At 41.4% G+C, this 19,776-nt stretch overlaps 1 protein-coding gene across 5 annotated transcripts in view; it reads left to right on the forward strand.

The window, feature by feature from the left end:
• Positions 1-19,776, forward strand: part of ACTN3 (actinin alpha 3) — a 92,270-nt gene that overhangs the window by 59,218 nt on the left and 13,276 nt on the right. For all 5 annotated transcript variants that reach the window (XM_056527374.1, XM_056527375.1, XM_056527376.1 and 2 more), the window contains 11 exons: positions 4,060-4,138; positions 6,165-6,246; positions 6,329-6,414; positions 6,508-6,600; positions 12,012-12,242; positions 12,550-12,697; positions 15,930-16,080; positions 16,233-16,341; positions 16,420-16,560; positions 17,807-17,989; positions 19,361-19,495. In XM_056527374.1, coding sequence (XP_056383349.1) covers positions 4,060-4,138; positions 6,165-6,246; positions 6,329-6,414; positions 6,508-6,600; positions 12,012-12,242; positions 12,550-12,697; positions 15,930-16,080; positions 16,233-16,341; positions 16,420-16,560; positions 17,807-17,989; positions 19,361-19,495 — 1,438 coding nt within the window. The remainder of the gene's footprint in view (positions 1-4,059; positions 4,139-6,164; positions 6,247-6,328; positions 6,415-6,507; positions 6,601-12,011; positions 12,243-12,549; positions 12,698-15,929; positions 16,081-16,232; positions 16,342-16,419; positions 16,561-17,806; positions 17,990-19,360; positions 19,496-19,776) is intronic.

A 19,776-nucleotide genomic window follows, 5' to 3' on the forward strand; every position in this document is an offset into this window, starting at 1 on the left:
TTCTTCACACATTCTACTTTCCAAATACCCAGGATCAAAGACAGCTTTCCATTCCTGTCCTTAGGTTGTGTGACTTTGGTTGCCGTAATAAGCTCAGCCATATCCCAGCAGCCCCCTGTGGAATCTGCTTATGACAGAGAACTAGAGAGAGCATCTGCTGACATCAGTCAGGACAACTATTTTTACCCCGCAGTGCAGTTAACATGATTCCCTTTATATCAAGGATGGAGGAAAACAAGTAAAATACCCTGAAATAGTCACAGCCTAATAAACCCTAAAACACAGCATATTATAAGTGCCAGCACTAATATATACTACACATGTCAGTAAATAGAGAACAATCCTGAGGGACATTTGTGGTGTCCCGGCACCGTATCTCATACTGTGCCTTGGTGAGGTGGTCCCCAAAATCAGAGTCCCTAGGACTGTGGGGGTCCGCTTCCCTAGTTAGTCCCTAGTCACCCCTTAGTAAGTTAATATTTTTTTAAAAAATTATCATTGTAAATATGTATATTGCATTACTCATTTATTTGGTTTCGCAGGACCTTAGGTCATGTGACCCGTTACTCAGAACTCTATGGTATGTTGAAGGACCTTAGGTGGTTCTTGTGTCATGTGTTCACCCACAATGTGTAACGGTGAGTGACAGTTGTTATGGACCAATCCCAAACGGCTCAGCCCCGCCCATATAAGGAAGCTGCGGCCATTATTTGCTCTCTTGGGTTGCTGTCACTGAACGAGGTAGGACCTCCGCAACTTTCAAGTACGTTTACTAGGCCAAAGCCTTGCGGCCTCGGCCTATACCAAAGCAGTTGTACTTCTACAATTCCCCGCTACTCTCCGCAAGATCACTGGACCTAAATGCACTCCTAAATCCAGCTGATCTATGCTACGGAATCTTTTAAAAGCTAAATTGAGCTTATCTGATCCCAACCGTCAATCACTGCTCAACTGTAAATAGACTCTGTTATCTGGACTGTTATTGATATTGCCTGCTACAGAAAATCTTCAGTAAAAGTTCTTGCAAGTTTTCAGTTAAACAGTGTTTGTGGACAGTCCATTTGTTACGCACTCACCTATCGCTTTTGGGAAGGGTGGCGATAGGCCCTAGCACCATCACAGTATTTAACCCTCACCCTGGCGTCACGAGTGACAAGGGTTAACAACAGCCTTTATTATTCAGAACAGCAACACCCCAACTACCCTACAACCCCCGAGGCGTACCACACATTCATGGTCAGCATTCACTTCAGGGCTTTTGGTCCTCAGATATGTGTCAGATATTATGGTAGCACAATAGACATCAAGTAGTTTTATTTAATACAGTGGTCCCTCAAGTTACAAAATTAATTGGTTCCAGGATGACCATTGTATGTTGAAACCATTGTATGTTGAGACCAGAACTCTATGGAAACCTGGTAATTGGTTCTAAAGGCACCAAAATGTAATCTAAAAATAGGAAAAAGTGAGGATTAAAGAAAAATAAGTAGATAACTAATATAGATAAAGCAAGTCCTTACATATAAAAATAAGAAAGATCTGCTGGGAGCTGTAATCATTGTCTATGTCAGTGTTTCCCAAGCAGGGTGCCTCCAGCTGTTGCAAAACTACAACTCCCAGCATGCCCCGACAGCCAAAGGCTGTCCGGGCATGCTGGGAGTTGTAGTTTTGCAACAGCTGGGGGCACCCTGCTTGGGAAACACTGGTCTATGTAGAGGATAGGAGCCTCTTTGGGGTCCTGTGCAGTACATGCAGTGTCCTAAAAAAGTAACATGGAGACGCCCTTACCTGGTGTCCAGAGAAGCAGGTAACTGTGGTAAGGTAAAGTGTACAGAACATGTAATACCTCCCTGTACTGTAAGGGGCACTACCAGACACCAGTCAGTGCATACACTTCAGTAATACAGGTAAAGAGTAGTACAGAACATGTAATACCTCCCTGTACTGTAGGGAGGCGCTACCAGACACCAGTCAGTGCATACGCTTCAGTAATACAGGGGTTTTACCAGTAAAATGCCAATTCTGATTGGTCGGTTCTTCCGGCCATTGACACGTTTCACAGTTCTGGACTTGTCTGTAGCCTTGTATGTTGAGTCTGGTTTCAACTTACAATGGTCCAGAAAAGACCATTGTATGTTGAAACTATTGTATGTTGAGGCCATTGTAAGTTGAGGGATCACTGTATTGTAAAATCAGGACTTGACCACATATAAAATATATTGTGATGATATACTATGAATTATAACCTTTTGTTTGAATAATCAGTGTGTATTATTGTAATGTTTCATTTTTGTCCTTATTTGTACCCTCTGAATTGTGCTGTGTAATTTGTTGTTGCTATATAACTAAATATTTATTACTAATATTATTATTTATTATATACTGATATCATTTTATTACTATTATGGTTTCCAAACATATTTAATATTATGGTAATTCATTTATACATTCCATTAGATTTTTCTGGACCACATATTACCTTGAAAACAGTATATACAACCATTAGGATGATGACAACTTTTCTACATCATTATTAAAAGCATTTTTGAGTTCAGTATATTTTTGTATACAAAAATCATCCATGCGTTAGGGATTAACAGTTAACAAAAATGTATTTAGATTATGAGATAGAGCCAGGAGAAGCACTTGGCTAAGTGCTTCACTCTCCAGCTCGGTGCTCTTCCTGTCCCAAAACTGGCTCCATAGACTTACAGTGGAGATCGTCACCTGCAGATGGGGTATAAAGTGCTTAGCCGAGCATTTCCCATGGCTTTATCTAACAATCGGCTGGGTTTTAACACAGATCAAATTTACTTGTAATAACCTTGTGAAGTTCTAACCCTTTCCAAGTGAAAGCTTAAAGAGGTTATCCGGGAATTGAAAAACAGAGCTTATTTCGTTCAAAAACCGCTCCCTGTCTGTCTTAGACATGTGCAATTCGTTTCGTAACGAACACGGAACGAAACGAATTTTCCCGTTTTCGGATGTTCGTTACGAAAAGAATGCACGAAAAAAAAATTACAAAATCCCAAAAAAGCATACGAATATACAGTTAACGAATGCATTCGTTAACTAACGCATAACGAATATGCATGTTAATGAACAACAAATGCATTCGTTATCAGTATACCGAATGTCGGGGCCATGCATCAACTGCTATCCGGCAGTGCATAATGCTTAAGCTGCTGCCGGATAGCAGTTGAAGCAGCCCGGGCAGGTTCACTCACCTTTCCGCGCTGCTCCGGGCCTTCCTCCGGTGGGTCCTGGGCTGGTCCGGGGCCTTCATACGGGTCTCCCTCTGACGTCGTCATGACACCGTCGCGCACGCCGTCCCGTCATCCAATAGGAACGGCGTGCGGCAGCGACGTGATGACGTCGCTACGGAGGCCCAGTAAGGCCTTGCGGCAGACAACGGAGGACCGGAGAAGACCAGGAGAGCCCAGCAGAGCCCAGCGGAGTACCGAAGAGGACTAGGAGAGCCCAGCGGAGGCCCGGGGACACCATCGGGAGCAGCGGGGACAGGTGAGTAGGACTTTACTTTTTTACATTGCACGAATCCCTCAACATACGAATTACCATCGTATGTTGAGGGATCACTAGACCTGTGCAGAACCAAAAATCTGAATAAACGAATGCATTGGTTGTTTTTAACGAATGCATCCGAAAACGAAAAAACATTTTCGCGGATGCATCCGAAAACCGAATATGACGAATGCACAGCATTCCGAATATTCACAGAACCGAAAATTTTAAAAAAACGAAAACGAACAAATGAAAAAAACGAAATTTTTGGTTCTGCACATGTCTAGTCTGTCTCCAGGTTGGGTGTGGTTCTGCAGCTCAGTTCCATTGAAGTAAATGGAGCCATGTTGTAAGACCACACCCAACCTGAAGGCAGAGAGGGAGCGGTTTTTGAAAGGAATAAGCTCTGTTTTTCGATTCCTGGATAACCCCTTTAATAAATTACATATATAATTACTTATATACTCTGGTTAAGTAATCTGCCCTAAGAACATATTCATAATTATTCATTTTTACTTGTTCTTCTCTCTTGTAAAGCTGGAAGGATGGCCTTGCACTGTGCGCTCTCATCCATAGACACAGGCCTGACCTCATTGACTACTCCAAACTGAGAAAGGTACAGAAAGCTCCAACTGCACTAATCAGTATAAGGGAAAAGAACCTCTGTAAATAAAAAAATAAAAAAACATGTTCCCTCTAGACAAATTGCCATATGTATAAAATTGCCTTTTGATTTCCCAGCCAAGTGTCGAGGAGGCAGAGCTGAAATGCCCAAGTGCCACAGTCTGGCATGCCTCCTCACTTACCCTCACCTCCTAGCCCCTCCTTAACAGGTCTTTGTATGTCAGGCAAAGATTGGCTGGGAGGTGAGGATGAGTGAAGGAGTGTTACAGGCTGTGGCACTTAAGCAACTTGGCTCCATCTCCTTGACACTTGGATGGGATATAAAAAGGGAATTTATAAGTTTGGTATCCACCATCAGCTCCAGGAAAGGCGCCATTTGTTTTTGTACCCTAACAGTTATCCAATGGTGTCTGCAGCTTTTACCAGCTAACACAGCTGACATATTGCCTTTAGGGGTAGGGTCACACATACCGTATCTGAAGCGTAATTCACACTACAGGCAATCAGCTGCAGATTCTGCTACAAGCACACACACATCTGCTCATAGCAGAATCCATAGCGGTATACAGTATGTGTGACCCTACCCTAAAAGGGGTTATTTGCAATTAGTGAAACAGAGCTGATTTCTGCCCAAAACAGCACCACATCTGTCCTCAGGTTTGATGGGGTATTGCAGCTCCCAATAAATTAAAGCAGTACTCTGCCCCTAGACATCTTATCCCATATTTAAAGGATAGGGAATAAGATGTCTGAGCGCGGGGGACCCGCGATCTCTGTGCTGCACCCGGCATTCGTTTAGAGCGTCGAGTTCAGTGCTGTAGGCACGTGATGTCATGGCCACGCCCCCTCAATGCAAGTCCATGGAAGGGGGCATGACGGCCGTCATGCACCCTCCCATAGACTTGCATTGAGGGGCATGGCCATGATGCCACGAGCCTCCGCCCTACATCGCCAGTCATCCAGCACAGAGCGAAGTTCGCTTCTTGCACCGGATGACTGGGGTGCCACAGCCGAGATGGTGGGGGTCCCCAGCAGCGGGACCGCCGCAACCAGATATGTTATCCCCTATCCTTTGGATAGGGGATAAGATGTCTAGGGGCGGAGTACCCCATTAAAGTGAAGGGAGCCAAGTGATACCACAGACAACCCCCTTAAGTCTCCACTACTTCACTACTAAAAAAAATGGTTATATCCGATGTGTTCAAATCAGTGAGTGGAAACATTTACGTGTGTGTTACATTGATACATTGATCTAGCAAATGAATGCAGTGTATTTACAAAGTAACAACATTATATATAGATTAACCTTATACCTTATAAAATTGATAGCCTATAAATATTAGATCAGTGGGGTTCCAACTCCCATCACCCCTGCCAATAGTTTAAGGGGTATTCCGGGCAAAAACTTTTTATGCCCTATCCAAAGGATAGTGGATAAGATGTCTGATCATCGGGGGGGGGTGCTGCTGCTGGGACCCTCCGCGATCTCCCTGCAGCACCCGCATACTATGCGGGGACTGCATCTCTAGTTTCGGAAACCTCCGGAACTAGGGACGTGACGTCACGCCACGCCCCCTCCATTCATGTCACGCCCCCTCCCATAGACATGAATGGAGGAGGCGTGACGTCATGGAGGAGGCGTGACGTCACGTCCCCAGTCCCGGAAACCTGGAGGTTTCCCAAACTGGAGATTCAGCACCCGCAGGGAGATCACAGGGGTCCCAGCAGTGGGCCCCACCGTGATCAGACATTGGATAGGGGATAAAAAGTTTTTGCCCGGAATACCCCTTTAAGAAGAGGCAGGGGCCCCTGTTGCATCATGCCTTGCTTCTAGGAGCGAATATATTGCATCATGAAGGCTCCATAAACCAGATCACAGATCTGTAGGAACTCGGTGTGGAAAGGATTAATGCCATGTGCGTGTACCCCTGTGGAGATGATCTACATTTTCTGAATGTTGATACATTATTCTGCACATTTATTATTCCATGAAATATGTCTGTTGACAATCCCTCTAGGATGACCCCATTGGTAACCTGAACACCGCCTTTGAGGTCGCAGAAAAGTTCCTGGATATTCCGAAAATGTTGGACGCAGAAGGTGTGTGATTTATGAAAAGTAAAGTTGTAGAATAAAACTGCTGCGCACAACACTAAGCATGATTTCTTCTTCTCTTCTTCAGATATTGTGAATACACCCAAGCCAGATGAGAAGGCTATCATGACATACGTGTCCTGCTTCTACCATGCATTTGCTGGAGCTGAACAGGTAATAATAAAAAAATGCATTATACCCTTGTAATAACGTGTTTATGCGCATTTCAACTTTTCACCTAAATATATGCATTTTTTTCCTCCACAGGCTGAGACTGCAGCAAATAGGATCTGTAAGGTTCTTGCAGTGAACCAGGAAAATGAAAAGTTGATGGAAGAATATGAAAAGTTAGCAAGTGAGGTTAGTTTAACACGCTAGTACAGTACTATTACCTTTGTATTCTCATTCTAATATCTTTATTATGGTTACAGAATAAAAAATCCAGTGACTTTACATTAATGATGTTCCGTGTCCATAGGTTGCCAGAACGACATAGTTAAAGGGGTACTCCGGTGAAAACCTTTTTTCTTTTAAATCAACTGGTGGCAGAAAGTTAAACAGATTTGTAAATGACTTCTATTAAAAAAATCTTAATCCTTCCAGTACTTATTAGCTGCTGAATGCTACAGCGGAAATTATTTTCTTTTTGAAACACAGAGCTCTCTGCTGACATCACGAGCACAGTGCTCTCTGCTGACATCTCTGTCCATTTTAGGAACTGTCCAGGGCAGCATTTGTTTGCTATGGGGATTTTCTCAAAATCTGGACAGTTCCTAAAATGGACAGAGATGTCAGCAGAGAGCACTGTGCTCGTGATTCAGCAGACAGCTCTGTGTTTCAAACGGAAGAGAATTTCCACTGTAGTATTCAGCAGCTAATAAGTACTGAAAGGATTAAGAGTTTTTAATAGAAGTAATTTACAAATCTGAGACAAATACTTGTGCCCGGACCTTCTAGGTGAGTATAAATATACAAAATTTGGGTTTATAATTATAAAAATAATAGAGGTCATGCTTCAATAATAATGCGTTAATTTATTAAAATGACAATATAAAAAGTTACTTCTCACAGGGCCCTGTGTGGAGAACACATATAATACAGGCAATAGATATTAATGCATAAAAGATAATATATAATTATACCACTGGCATAAATAGTATTTTCTTGTGTGCAACAAGGAAACGTCTATTCTGGATAGGCACATACCTATTGCACAAAACAAGCCACGTGTGAGGCTAAAAATAATACGCTAGTTAGGTGGCTGGTTACCACATTCAAATACGTATAAACAAAAAGTGTCCTTATTTTATGCTAGACAGTTTGTAGCAATTCAAATATGTTACCGGTCTTATGTAACAACTCTGGCAGTCCGCACTGTGAACAGATAATATTGTGGCAGTGCCTGGATGGTAAGGCGCACTGGATCCTCTGTGCGGCGGTCCCAGATGGTAACAAAGAGATAGCCTGGCAGAGTCCTTAGTGTGGAGCGGTGATGGTCATCACGGGCTGTTGGCGCTGGCAGGTGCCGAGGTAGAAAGGCTCCCGGAGGACCGTTGGCGCTGGCAAGCGCTGGGGATGGAGAAATTCTCACCACTGGGCTGCAATGCTGGCTGTGTGGGACCGAGAACTGCACGCTGGATACGAGGGGCTCACCTCGTGTTGGCGGCGTGTGACGTCAGCAGGTGTTGAAGCTGGAAACACTGCACCTGAGTTGGCCTTGCAAAGGCTGGACCGGACATATGCTGGACTGGATTCACTGAAGTCCACAGAAGGTCACGGACACAATTCATAAATAGCGTTTCATAGATAGCGTTTATGCCAGTGGCTAGTGCATGCAAGACTAGACGCGTTTCAGGGTGATATAATGCAACCCTTTCCTCAGTAGTCATAAAATTTGCCATAAACACTTGTCTTTTTATAGGAGCACGAATCCCACAAATCAACAAATTACTAAGTGATAATAAAAACACTAAATGGAATTATCGGATCAGTTACCTAGAGAGCAATATTTGTATATAAAGCTATGTATACGTGTAATAATGAGTACATGTTGTTCACAAATATGAAAGAACATCAATAATTGTATAAATAAGATTATTTTTACCAGTGAAATTATCTATAGATAAAGAATAATGTGAAAACGCATTAGGAGTAAATGTGAATAGGATCTAATAAATTGAATCTGATAATACAACAGTTATAGTGAAAGAATAAGAATGTGTGAAGGAATGTGTAAGCAACTAACAGAAAATAAAATAGAAAAAAATAAAACAAAAATAAAGATAAAAATAAAAATAAAATGGAAATACAAAATAAAAGTGGAAATAAAATGAGAATGAAAAATGGAAATAAAAAAAAATAAAAATAAGAGAAAATAGGTGAGATAGTAAGGGATGGAGTCAGTTTGTGGGGCACCCCCCTTTTGAACATACGGGGGTGTCCTCACAAACCGAGTACATCCTCTACAGGAATGCAAAAAGTTCAAAATTGGAGTTGAGTCCGCCACCTAACTAGCGTATTATTTTTAGCCTTGCACGTGGCTTGTTTTGTGCAATAGGTATCTGCCTATCCAGAATAGGCGTTTCCTGGTTGCACACAAGAAAATACTATTTATGCCAGTGGTATAATTATATATTATCTTTTATGCATTAATATCTATTGCCTGTATTATATGTGTTCTCCACACAGGGCCCTGTGAGGAGTAACTTTTTATATTGTCATTTTAATAAATTAACACATTATTATTGAAGCACGACCCACTATTATTTTTATAATTATAAACCCAAATTTAGTATATTTATACTCACCTAGAAGGTCCGGGCACAAGTATTTGTCTCTGGTTTTTCCCTTTTTGCAACTAAGGTATAGGTGCATGCCCTAGTTTGACCTCGGTGTGTATTAGTAATTGTGAGCTGCACATACACATTTTTCTTCCTTTTAATTTACAAATCTGTTTAACTTTCTGGCACCAGTTGATTTAAAAAAAAAAAAAAAAGTTTTTCACTGGAGTACCCCTTTAATCAAGTAGGTTGAAAAAAGACAACCTTTCTTGAATCAATTAATCATTATTCAATTATACATTATTTATAATGCTCAATGTCATCGAGGGTCCCATAGACATACAGTGTAAGTTTGTTTGTTCCACGTGGCACAGAGACAGGGGAGGACGTGCTAGGGCGCTCTTTTCCAGATGTGCTCTAGCGATCGGTTGGGACCTAAACAGGGAGAAGAACGTGGCATTGCCGATCTTTGTATCACTGCTCCATTATAAGTCTATGTTGCAGCGAGGCACAGATCGCTATGAACCAGGGAGCGGACAATGCTGCACTTATCCCAGCTGGTTTTCTTGATAGGTGGGGGTCTTAGCACTGAAACCCCTAATCATCAAAACTTGTCCCTTTGACAAAAGTTTTTCTAGGTGACAGTGCCCATTTAAGTATTTTGTTCTTGTTGGAATCCTTTCCTTTTTATTGATGTCTGAGTTGCCTTTCCTTCACACATAAAGAATTAAAGCATTTTAAAGGGGTATTCCACGAAAAAACTTTTTTTTTTTTATATCAACTGGCTCCAGAAAGTTAAACAGATTTGTAAATGACTTCTATAAAAAAATCTTAATAATAATTTTCAGCTGCTGAAGTTGAGTTTTCTGTCTGGCAACAGTGCTCTCTGCTGACATCTCTGCTTGTCTTGGGAACTGCACAGAGTAGAAGAGGTTTGCTATGGGGATTTGCTTCTAAACTGGGTGGTTCCCGAGACACTTGTCATCAGAGAGCACTTAGACAGAAAAGAACAACTCAACTTCAGAAGCTCATAAGCACTGAAAGGATTAAGATTTTTTAATAGAAGTCATTTACAAATCTGTTTAAAGGGGTATTCCAGAAAAAAAAAACTTTTTTTTTTATATATCAACTGGCTCCAGAAAGTTAAACAGATTTGTAAATTACTTCCATAAAAAAATCTTTATCCTTTCTGTACTTATGAGCTTCTGATGTTAAGGTTGTTCTTTTCTGATGACACGTGTCTCGGGAACCGCCCAGTTTAGAAGCAAATCCCCATAGCAAACCTCTTCTAAACTGGGCGGTTCCCGAGACCCGTGTCATCAGAGAGCACTTAGACAGAAAAGAACAACCTTAACTTCAGAAGCTCGTAACTACTGGAAGGATTAAGATTTTTTAATCAAAGTAATTTACAAATCTGTTTAACTTTCTGGAGCCAGTTGATATATAAAAAAAGTTTTTCCTGGATAACCCCTTTAATGCAATTAGATTACCCTAAAGGCATACTCTGCTGCTCAGCGTTTTGAACAAACCGTTCCGAATGCTGGAGCCGGTGTCGAGAGCTCGTGACGTCATAGCCCTGCCCCCTCATGACGTCACGCACCGCCCCCTCAATGCAAGTCTATGGGAGGGGGCTTGACGGCTGTCACGCCCCCTCCCATAGACTTGCATTGAGGTGGCAAGGTGTGACGTCATGAGAGGTTGAAGCTATGACGTCACGAGCTCCCGGCGCTGGCTCCAGCGTTCGGAACATGTTTGTTCCAAACGCTGAGCAGTGAAGTGCCCCTTTAACCCCTTAACGACGCAGGACGTATATTTACGTCCTGCGCCGGCTCCCGCGATATGAAGCGGGATCGCGCCGCGATCCCACATCATATCGCGTCGGTCCCGGCGCTCATCAACGGCCGGGACCCGCGGCTAATACCACACATCGCCGATCGCGGCGATGTGCGGTATTAACCCTTTAGAAGCGGCGGTCAAAGCTGACCGCCGCTTCTAAAGTGAAAGTGAAAGTGACCCGGCTGCTCAGTCGGGCTGTTCGGGACCGCCGCGGTGAAATCGCGGCGTCCCGAACAGCTCACAGGACACCGGGAGGGCCCTTACCTGCCTCCTCGGTGTCCGATCGGCGAATGACTGCTCCATGCCTGAGATCCTGAGGTCCCTATGGGACCTATAACACTGCAAAAGAAAAGTAAAAAAAAAGTGTTAATAAAGGTCATTTAACCCCTTCCCTAATAAAAGTTTGAATCACCCCCCTTTTCCCATAAAAAAAATAAAACAGTGTAAAAAAAAAAAAATGGCGTACGCGCAAAAAAATTCCAAAGTAAAAAAAAGCGCGTTTTCATACCACCCCATACGTGGAAAAATAAAAAAGTTATAGGGGTCAGAAGATGACATTTTTAAACGTATAAATTTTCCTGCATGTAGTTATGATTTTTTTCCAGAAGTGCGACAAAATCAAACCTATATAAGTAGGGTATCATTTTAACCGTATGGACCTACAGAATAATGATAAGGTGTAATTTTTACCGAAATATGCACTGCGTAGAAACGGAAGCCCCCAAAAGTTATAAAATGGCGTTTTTTCTTCGATTTTGTCGCACAATGATTTTTTTTTTCCGTTTCGCCGTGCATTTTTGGGTAAAATGACTGATGTCACTGCAAAGTAGAATTGGCGACGCAAAAAATAAGCCATAATATGGATTTTTAGGTGGAAAATTGAAAGGGTTATGATTTTTAAAAGGTAAGGAGGAAAAAACGAAAGTGCAAAAACTGAAAAATCCTGAGTCCTTAAGGGGTTAAGGCATCTTTTTAATTTTTTCTAAGTTGAACAAGTTCAATTTTTTTTTTAATGTTTCTTATAGAGAAGAGCCCATGTTATCATATGGCTGACAATTATTATTTATTTATTTTTTAAATCCGGAAAAATCCATTGTTATTACTATTCATGATCACTATTGTTATATTTACTGTCATTTTCATTACACTCTTTAGCTCCTGGAATGGATCCGCCGCACTATCCCATGGCTTGAAAACAGAACCCCGGAAAAATCAATGGGCGCCATGCAAAAGAAACTGGAGGACTTCAGAGATTACAGAAGAGTTCACAAGCCACCCCGGGTGCAGGAGAAGTGCCAGCTGGAAATAAACTTTAACACTCTGCAAACCAAGCTGAGGCTCAGCAACCGCCCTGCTTTCATGCCATCCGAGGGCAAGATGGTTTCTGTAAGTATAATAGAGCAGCAAATAATTGGAGGTATTGTGTATTCCCTATTTTAAAAGTCCAAAGATTCACAGCAATGGTAAAACCATTTCTTTATTGGAAATCCATTTAAAATCCATAAGATACAAACAAGGTGCACACCGGCAAGCATGAGGTGAAAAACCTCCTCCACTGACGCGTTTCTGTCCTACTGGGCCTTAATCATAGATGAATAGTATTCCCTATTTTATTACAGTTAAAAAATGATAAATTAAATACAATAATGTGCACTTTTTTGAAAGAAAAATTTACTAATGTATTTTGTGTCAGGATATTGCCAATGCCTGGAAAGGTCTGGAGCAAGTAGAGAAGGGTTATGAAGAGTGGCTTCTACTAGAAATCAGGAGATTGGAGAGATTGGAGCATCTGGCCGAAAAGTTTAGACAGAAGGCCACTCTACACGAGTCCTGGACCAGAGGTAGGTGGACAACTGCTCAATCCATATGGAGAAGATTATCGCTGACAATTGAATTTTGAGTTCTTAGATTCTGTAAAGAAATTATTGGGAAAAATACAGTGACATGCTACATTGCATGCATTTGAAGAATCTCAATTTACTGCTAAAATCCGTCTTGACAGCAGACAATACAGGTAAAACTTTGACAAGACAGACAGATGGAATGCCCCAATGGGTGTGAAACCGCTGTGTTACCCAACCAGATTGACTTAGGGCCAAACTTGGGAGCGGAGTCTCAGTATCCTCTAGGTTTTTACCCTTTATCCCATTCCAGGATGTGGAAGTCTGACGTCAGGTAAACATGCACAGATCAAGAACAGCTTAAAGGGGTACTCCCGTGGAAAACTTTTTTTTAAAAAATCAACTGGTGCCAGAAAGTTAAACAGATTTGTAAATAACTTCTATTAAAAAATCTTAATCCTTCCCGTACTTTTTAGGGGCTGTATACTAAAGAGCAATCAAAAAAGAAATGCATTTCCTGTGATGTCCTGACCACAGTGCTCTCTGCTGATCTCTGCTGTCCATTTTAGGAACTGGAGAAAATCCCCATAGCAAACATATTCTTCTCTGGACAGTTCTTAAATGGTCAGCAGAGGTCAGCAGAGAACACTGTGGTCAGGACATCACAGGAAATGCATTTCTTTTTGGATTTCTTTTTAGTATACAGCCCCTAAAAAGTACTGGAAGGATTAAGATTTTTTAATAGAAGTGATTTACAAATCTGTTTAACTTTCTGGCACCAGTTGATTTAAAAAAAAAAGTTTTCCACGGGTGTACCCCTTTAACAGATCAGGAATAACACAAATTCTCTAGGGGAAAATGACACTATTGCTCAGGCCCAGGTAAGTGGTTGGATCAGCTTTAAATAGGTAATGGTGAAAGACACAAGAGATACGCTCACTGGTCCTTTGAGGTGCAGCCAGTACATATGAGGCCCCTATGTGGTAGACCAGAAAGTGCAGCCACAAAGGAAACAAAAGAAAAGCTAGAGGAGGAATCGTGGCCCAGAGTGCTGGGACAAGCCACATATTGGAGGATGCCAACCACTGGCTTTACAATAGATTATCAGCTCACTGTAGGATCTAGATACATGCTGCCCATAGAAGTCTAAGGAGAGTAGCGGGGATAAAAGGAAGGTGGTACACTTACCATATTATGAGGACCGTATTTAAATCTATGGGCTGTTGTCAGGTTTATGCAACCCTCAGGGCAGTATACAGTTGTGAAACACCTGATTATATTGGTGTATTACTTATTTTTTAATATTCAGTATTTTACATTTGCATAGATAATAGGTAGAAAGTTGTCAATCAACAGCAGGTGACTTAGCCAGCAGTTCATGAATATGAGGACTGAAGGTTCACACAGCACTTGGCTCGCTCTGTGCCTAATGTTATTATATGAAAACTTCTGCATATTAACAATTAAATGGGCACTGTCAAATATTAAAAAAAAAATATTTATATGTTGTACATCTTGGCAAAACAATAGTTTTGCTAATATACTGCACACATTCCCCCCCCCCCCCCCCACATTCATTTTATTAAAGAAAACTGCCTTTGAAAATCTTACCTAGGGTCCCCATAACTCCTGGGACACTGATGAGTCCCACAGCAGCATTAGCGTGTCCAAGGGTCAAGGACACGAGATGGCTGATTGACAAGACTGCAGGAGGAACACAGCCTGCAGCCAACACTGCTGTAACACAGAGTATTACTAATCATGTGCCTCCAGCTGTTGCAAAACTACAACTCCAAGCATGCTTGGACAGCCAAAGGATGTCTGGGCATGCTGGGAGTTGTACTTTTGCAAAAGCTGTAGGCACACAGCTGAAGGCAACACTGCTGCAAAAAAACTGTTATTCAAACACTGTACCTCCAACTATTCCAAAACTACAAGTCCCAGCATTACAGGACTGACAAAGGATGATACACATGAATGACATAGGAAACCACTGTACTTTTAGCACTAAACATTTGCACTAATTTAGGAAGATATAAGCTATACACTCACCCCATTGTCTTTGGTGGTAGAGTACAGGCAATCTCCAATAATCATTGTGTGTGTGTACAGCATGGAACCAGAGAGGAAATAACCCATTTAATGCAATTAGATTACCCTAAAGGGGTACTCTGCTGCTCAGCGTTTTGAACAAACTGTTCCGAACGCTGGAGCCGGTGTCGAGAGCTTGTGACGTCATAGCCACACACCCTCATGATGTCACGCCCCACCCCCTCAATGCAAGTCTATGGGAGGGGGCTTGATGGCTGTCACGCCCCCTCCCATAGACTTGCATTGAGGGGGCAAGGTGTGACATCATGAGAGGGTGAAGCTATGACGTCACGAGCTCCAGGCGCTGGCTCCAGCGTTCGGAACATGTTTGTTCCAAACGCTGAGCAGCGGAGGGCCCCTTTAAGGCATCTTTTTTATTTTTATATCTAACAGTGCAGGCAAGAGAAGGACTCCTCCATTTGACAAGATGGAAAAGACACTGAGAAGTGTTAATATGCAATTTTTTTTGTTAAATATGGTGGATAGAGATATACATGATCAGGATGAGGTACTGAGTAACATACAACAGTTTTTCTTTTCTTTTCAGTGGGATCTGATAAGTACGTTTTAAGTGACACTATAAACTGGTGACAGATTCCCATTAATATCTTATGTTCTCTTCTTCGAACTGGGGGCTCTAACTGTTCGACTCTCATCACTAGACCCTATCGATTTCCCTATATATATATATATATATATATATATATATATATATATATATATATGGCAAAACATCTTTAATAGTGCTGATTATGTAAAATCTGTAGTTGGCTGCTGGTTGTCCACTACTGATGTATAGGGATGGGATGTGTCATACATTTAACATATTCCCATCCTGCCTAACAAAACCTTTAACTCACCTTCCTCGCTCCCTTTGGGGCGCTCTGTCTATGGCCGGTAGATCGTAGCATCTGCAGCCGGGGAATTAACAGTGCCGCTCACCAATGACTGGCTAAGGCGGGACACCGCTGCGGTCAGTGATGGGAACCCTGATACTGGAGGCTACAAGGGGGGAAGGGAGGTGAGTTAAAGCTTTTATTGTTTTATTAGGCTGGCTGGTGACAACCCCTATAAGTGCCATGACCATATTGAAGACTTGATGCATTACCTCTGATATCTCATCTGCTTTTGTTCTGTGCAGGTAAGGAAGAACTGCTGTCTCAGAGAGATTACGAATCAGCTTCTCTCATGGAAATCAGAGCCCTTGTGCGCAAACATGAGGCTTTTGAGAGTGACCTGGCTGCCCACCAGGACCGTGTGGAGCAGATTGCAGCCATTGCTCAGGAGCTGAAGTGAGTTAAGATAAATACATTACAGTTTATAAATATACTGTATGACTAAATTGTGAAGTAAATTGGTTAAAGTGGAGGAAAAAAGATCAAAGTCTGTGAGCACTGCTTTAGGAAAACCATATAATACTCCATAATATAATGTGCCTCCACAGTGAGCTTGACTACCATGATGCTGCCGCTGTCAATAGCCGCTGCCAGGGAATCTGCGACCAGTGGGACACTCTTGGTACTCTCACGCAAAAGAGGAGAGATGCTCTTGAGGTAGAATAACCAGAAATAAACTTAATGCTAAGGAACTGTAAAGAAATAAAAACTAACAGTGATGGTGTTTCTTCCCAGCGTGTAGAGAAGCTCTTGGAAACCATTGATCAGCTGTATCTGGAGTTTGCCAAGAGAGCGGCTCCATTTAACAACTGGATGGATGGCGCTTCAGAAGATCTGCAGGATATGTTCATTGTACACAGTATCGAAGAGATTCAGGTGAGGAGAAGGTCAAGGAAGTCTAACTCTTATATAAGAACATAGGACAGACTGGTACTAACAGCAACCAGCAGAAATCTGTAGGTAGTTCTGGACTGTACAGACTCAATGTAGATTATATATGCAACAAACAAGTGAATGATCCAGCTCACCTTCCCTGATGTACGGTGCTCGGACCGGTGCCCGGCAAGGCATCCAATATTGGAGAAAAATATACAGAGGGGCCAGCACTTTGTTGGAAGCAGCTTTATTGAAGATACATCACACCATAAAAACGACAGTCAGTCAGACATGTTTCGAGCACAAGCGCTCTTCCTCGGTGACCGAGGAAGGGCGCAAGCGCTCGAAACATGTCTGACTGACTGTCATTTTTATGGTATGATGTATCTTCAATAAAGCTGCTTCCAATGAAGTGCTGGCCCCTCTGTATATTTTTCTTCAAGATTAAATTGTATGGCTATAGGGATAATATTATATATTTCTATATGTAAACTATTAAATGGAGAATTTTCAAGAAAAACAATATTATTATTTTTGGTTCTACAAATATAAAAAATTTTTTCAATTCTGAGTTTAGTCAGTTAAGTCAGGGAACCTGTCACAGTGAAAATGCAGTCCATTCTGCCCAGGCATTATCTTATAGAGCAGAAGGAGCTAAGCAGATTCAGATATAGTTTTTTTTTAAATTAAAATCCTTGGATCCCAAAATACTTAAAGGGGTACTCCGCTGCTCAGCATTTGGAACAAAATGTTCCGAACGCTTAGAGCCGGGGTGGGGTGGGGGGGTCCACTTGTGATGTCCCGCCCCCTCAATGCAAGTCTATGGGAGGGGGCGTGGTGGCCGCCACGTCCCCTCCCGTAGACTTGCATGGAGGGGGCAGGATGTGATGTCACAAGGGGAGCGGGGCCGTGATGGCACAAGCCCCAGCGCTGGCTCTAAGTGTTCGAAACATTTTGTTCCGAATGCTGAGCAGCGAAGTACCCCTTTAAGGGACACACAAGCTTTCTTTATTTTTTTTTATATATATATATATATATATATATAAAAAAAATAATATATATATATATATATATATATAACAGTTTTGATTGAAATAAGAGATCAAAATGATCAAAGGTAATAAGAATAGTAAAGGAGGAAATCTGGGGAGGGATTTATTTATTTTGTATTGTTGTATGTTCTATGTTCTGCTTTTTATCACAGCGACATTTATTATATCGGCTTGATTTATTTTTTTAATTGTAGAGCCTCATTACAGCACATGAACAGTTCAAGGCCACTCTTCCTGAGGCTGACAAGGAAAAAATTTCAATTTTGGGCATCCAGGCTGAAATTCAGAAAATTGCTCAGACTTACGGAATTAAGTTATCTGGAATTAACCCATACACCGTCCTAACCCACCTTGATATTGCCAATAAGTGGGAGTCGGTAAGTGAACAAAGAATAAAAGAACTATATGAATCTTTATGGAATATTTTAGAAGTTTAAAGTGTTACTGTCATTATTAAGAAAAAAAATGTTTAAATCAGTGTAGTAATGTGCCCTATGACCTGTATGTATAATTATATGCATGTGTTAATATGTAAAATACCATTTGATCTATGTATTACTGTGATGAGTCTTTCTGAATTTCTCTGAGAGGCTGGGGGGCATTTCCCCTGGAGCATGATGAGCTCCTCCCCTCCCCCTCCCTCCTCTCCTTCCCCTCCCTCCCCCCTGTCATGAGGGCTGCACAAACCTTTTTACATTTGCAAAGTTTTCTGCCTAAATGCATGTTCTATATGACTCTTATGCAGCCATGTAAAACTATATGGTGTGAGGAAAGAAGACAAACTTGCATTTTGTGCCAAAAAATAAAGATTTTTACATTTCTACAGCTTTGTAACCAAAATGAATGCTTATGTATAACCCTAAAGCAGCCATTTGGAACCTATATGGTGCAAATACATAAGAAATAAGTTCATAAAATGACCATTTTGCATATAAATAATAGTTTAAAACCTTGTATTGTTTGTCACTGTGCATGTGAATGCTTCTCTTCTTAAAGGGGTACTCCAGTGGAAAACAATTCTTTTTTCAAATCAACTGGTGCCAGAAAGAAAAACAGATTTGTAAATTACTTCTATTTAATCTTAATCCTTCCAGTATTTATCAGTTGCTGTATGCTACAGAGGAAGTTGAGTTGTTCTTTTCAGTCTGACCACAGTGCTCTCTGCTGACACATCTGTCCGTGTCAGGAACTGTTCAGAGCAGTAGAGGTTTGCTATGGGGATTTGCTCCTACTCTAGACAGTTCCTGACACAGACAGATGTGGCAGCAGTGAGCACTGTGACAGAAAAGAACTATATAACTTCATCTGAAGCATACAGCAGCTGATAAATACTGGAAGGATTAAGATTTTTAATAGAAGTACTTTACAAATCTGTTTAACTTTCTGGAGCCAGTTGATATATATATATATATATATATATATATAAAAAAAAAAAGTGTTTTCCATCTTTTCTGTGTTCTGAGGCACAGAATGGAGATACCACACCTCCTTCCCCCGTCCCCTTAGATGTTTCGGTCCTTTTTTTAATGGACCAAAAAAGCTGAATTTTCAGGGTTCGTTTGCAAAATTAAAAAGACAGAGACTCCTAGTGGCCATTTTTTAAAACCTGTTTTCACATCTTTAGCAACCAAACTTTTTTTTTGTGAAGTATATTAGGAAAATGCTTTGTTTTTAAGGATGGAAAAAAAAGTTGTTTCTAATGACAGTAATGCTTTAAATAATTAAACCTTTTTTTTTTCTTTTAATAGGTGAAACAACTGGTTCCCCACAGAGACCAAATCCTGCAGGAGGAGCTTGCCCGTCAACAGGCTAATGAACGCCTGCGTCGTCAATTTGCAGCACAAGCCAATGTCATTGGGCCCTGGATCCAGACCAAGATAGAGGTTGGTTCTACAACATCAAAGCTTTGGTAGCGATATGTAAGGATTAATGCATCATCCTCTAAATACTTAATTAATGTTCCACTGTTGCAAGATCCTTTAGACTACAGTCACACATGGCAGAAATGCTGCAGATATGCGTTTACAGTACCAGCTAAATTGATGCATCTTTGTAAATCTCACCCACATGCTGTGGAAAAAATCTGCAACTGAAATAGACCTGCAGTTAGAACAAATTTTAAAGGGGTTATCCAGGAAAAAACTTTATATATATATGGCTCCAG

The sequence above is a fragment of the Hyla sarda genome, chromosome 6 (assembly GCF_029499605.1).
Source record: "Hyla sarda isolate aHylSar1 chromosome 6, aHylSar1.hap1, whole genome shotgun sequence".
Lineage (NCBI taxonomy): Eukaryota > Metazoa > Chordata > Amphibia > Anura > Hylidae > Hyla > Hyla sarda.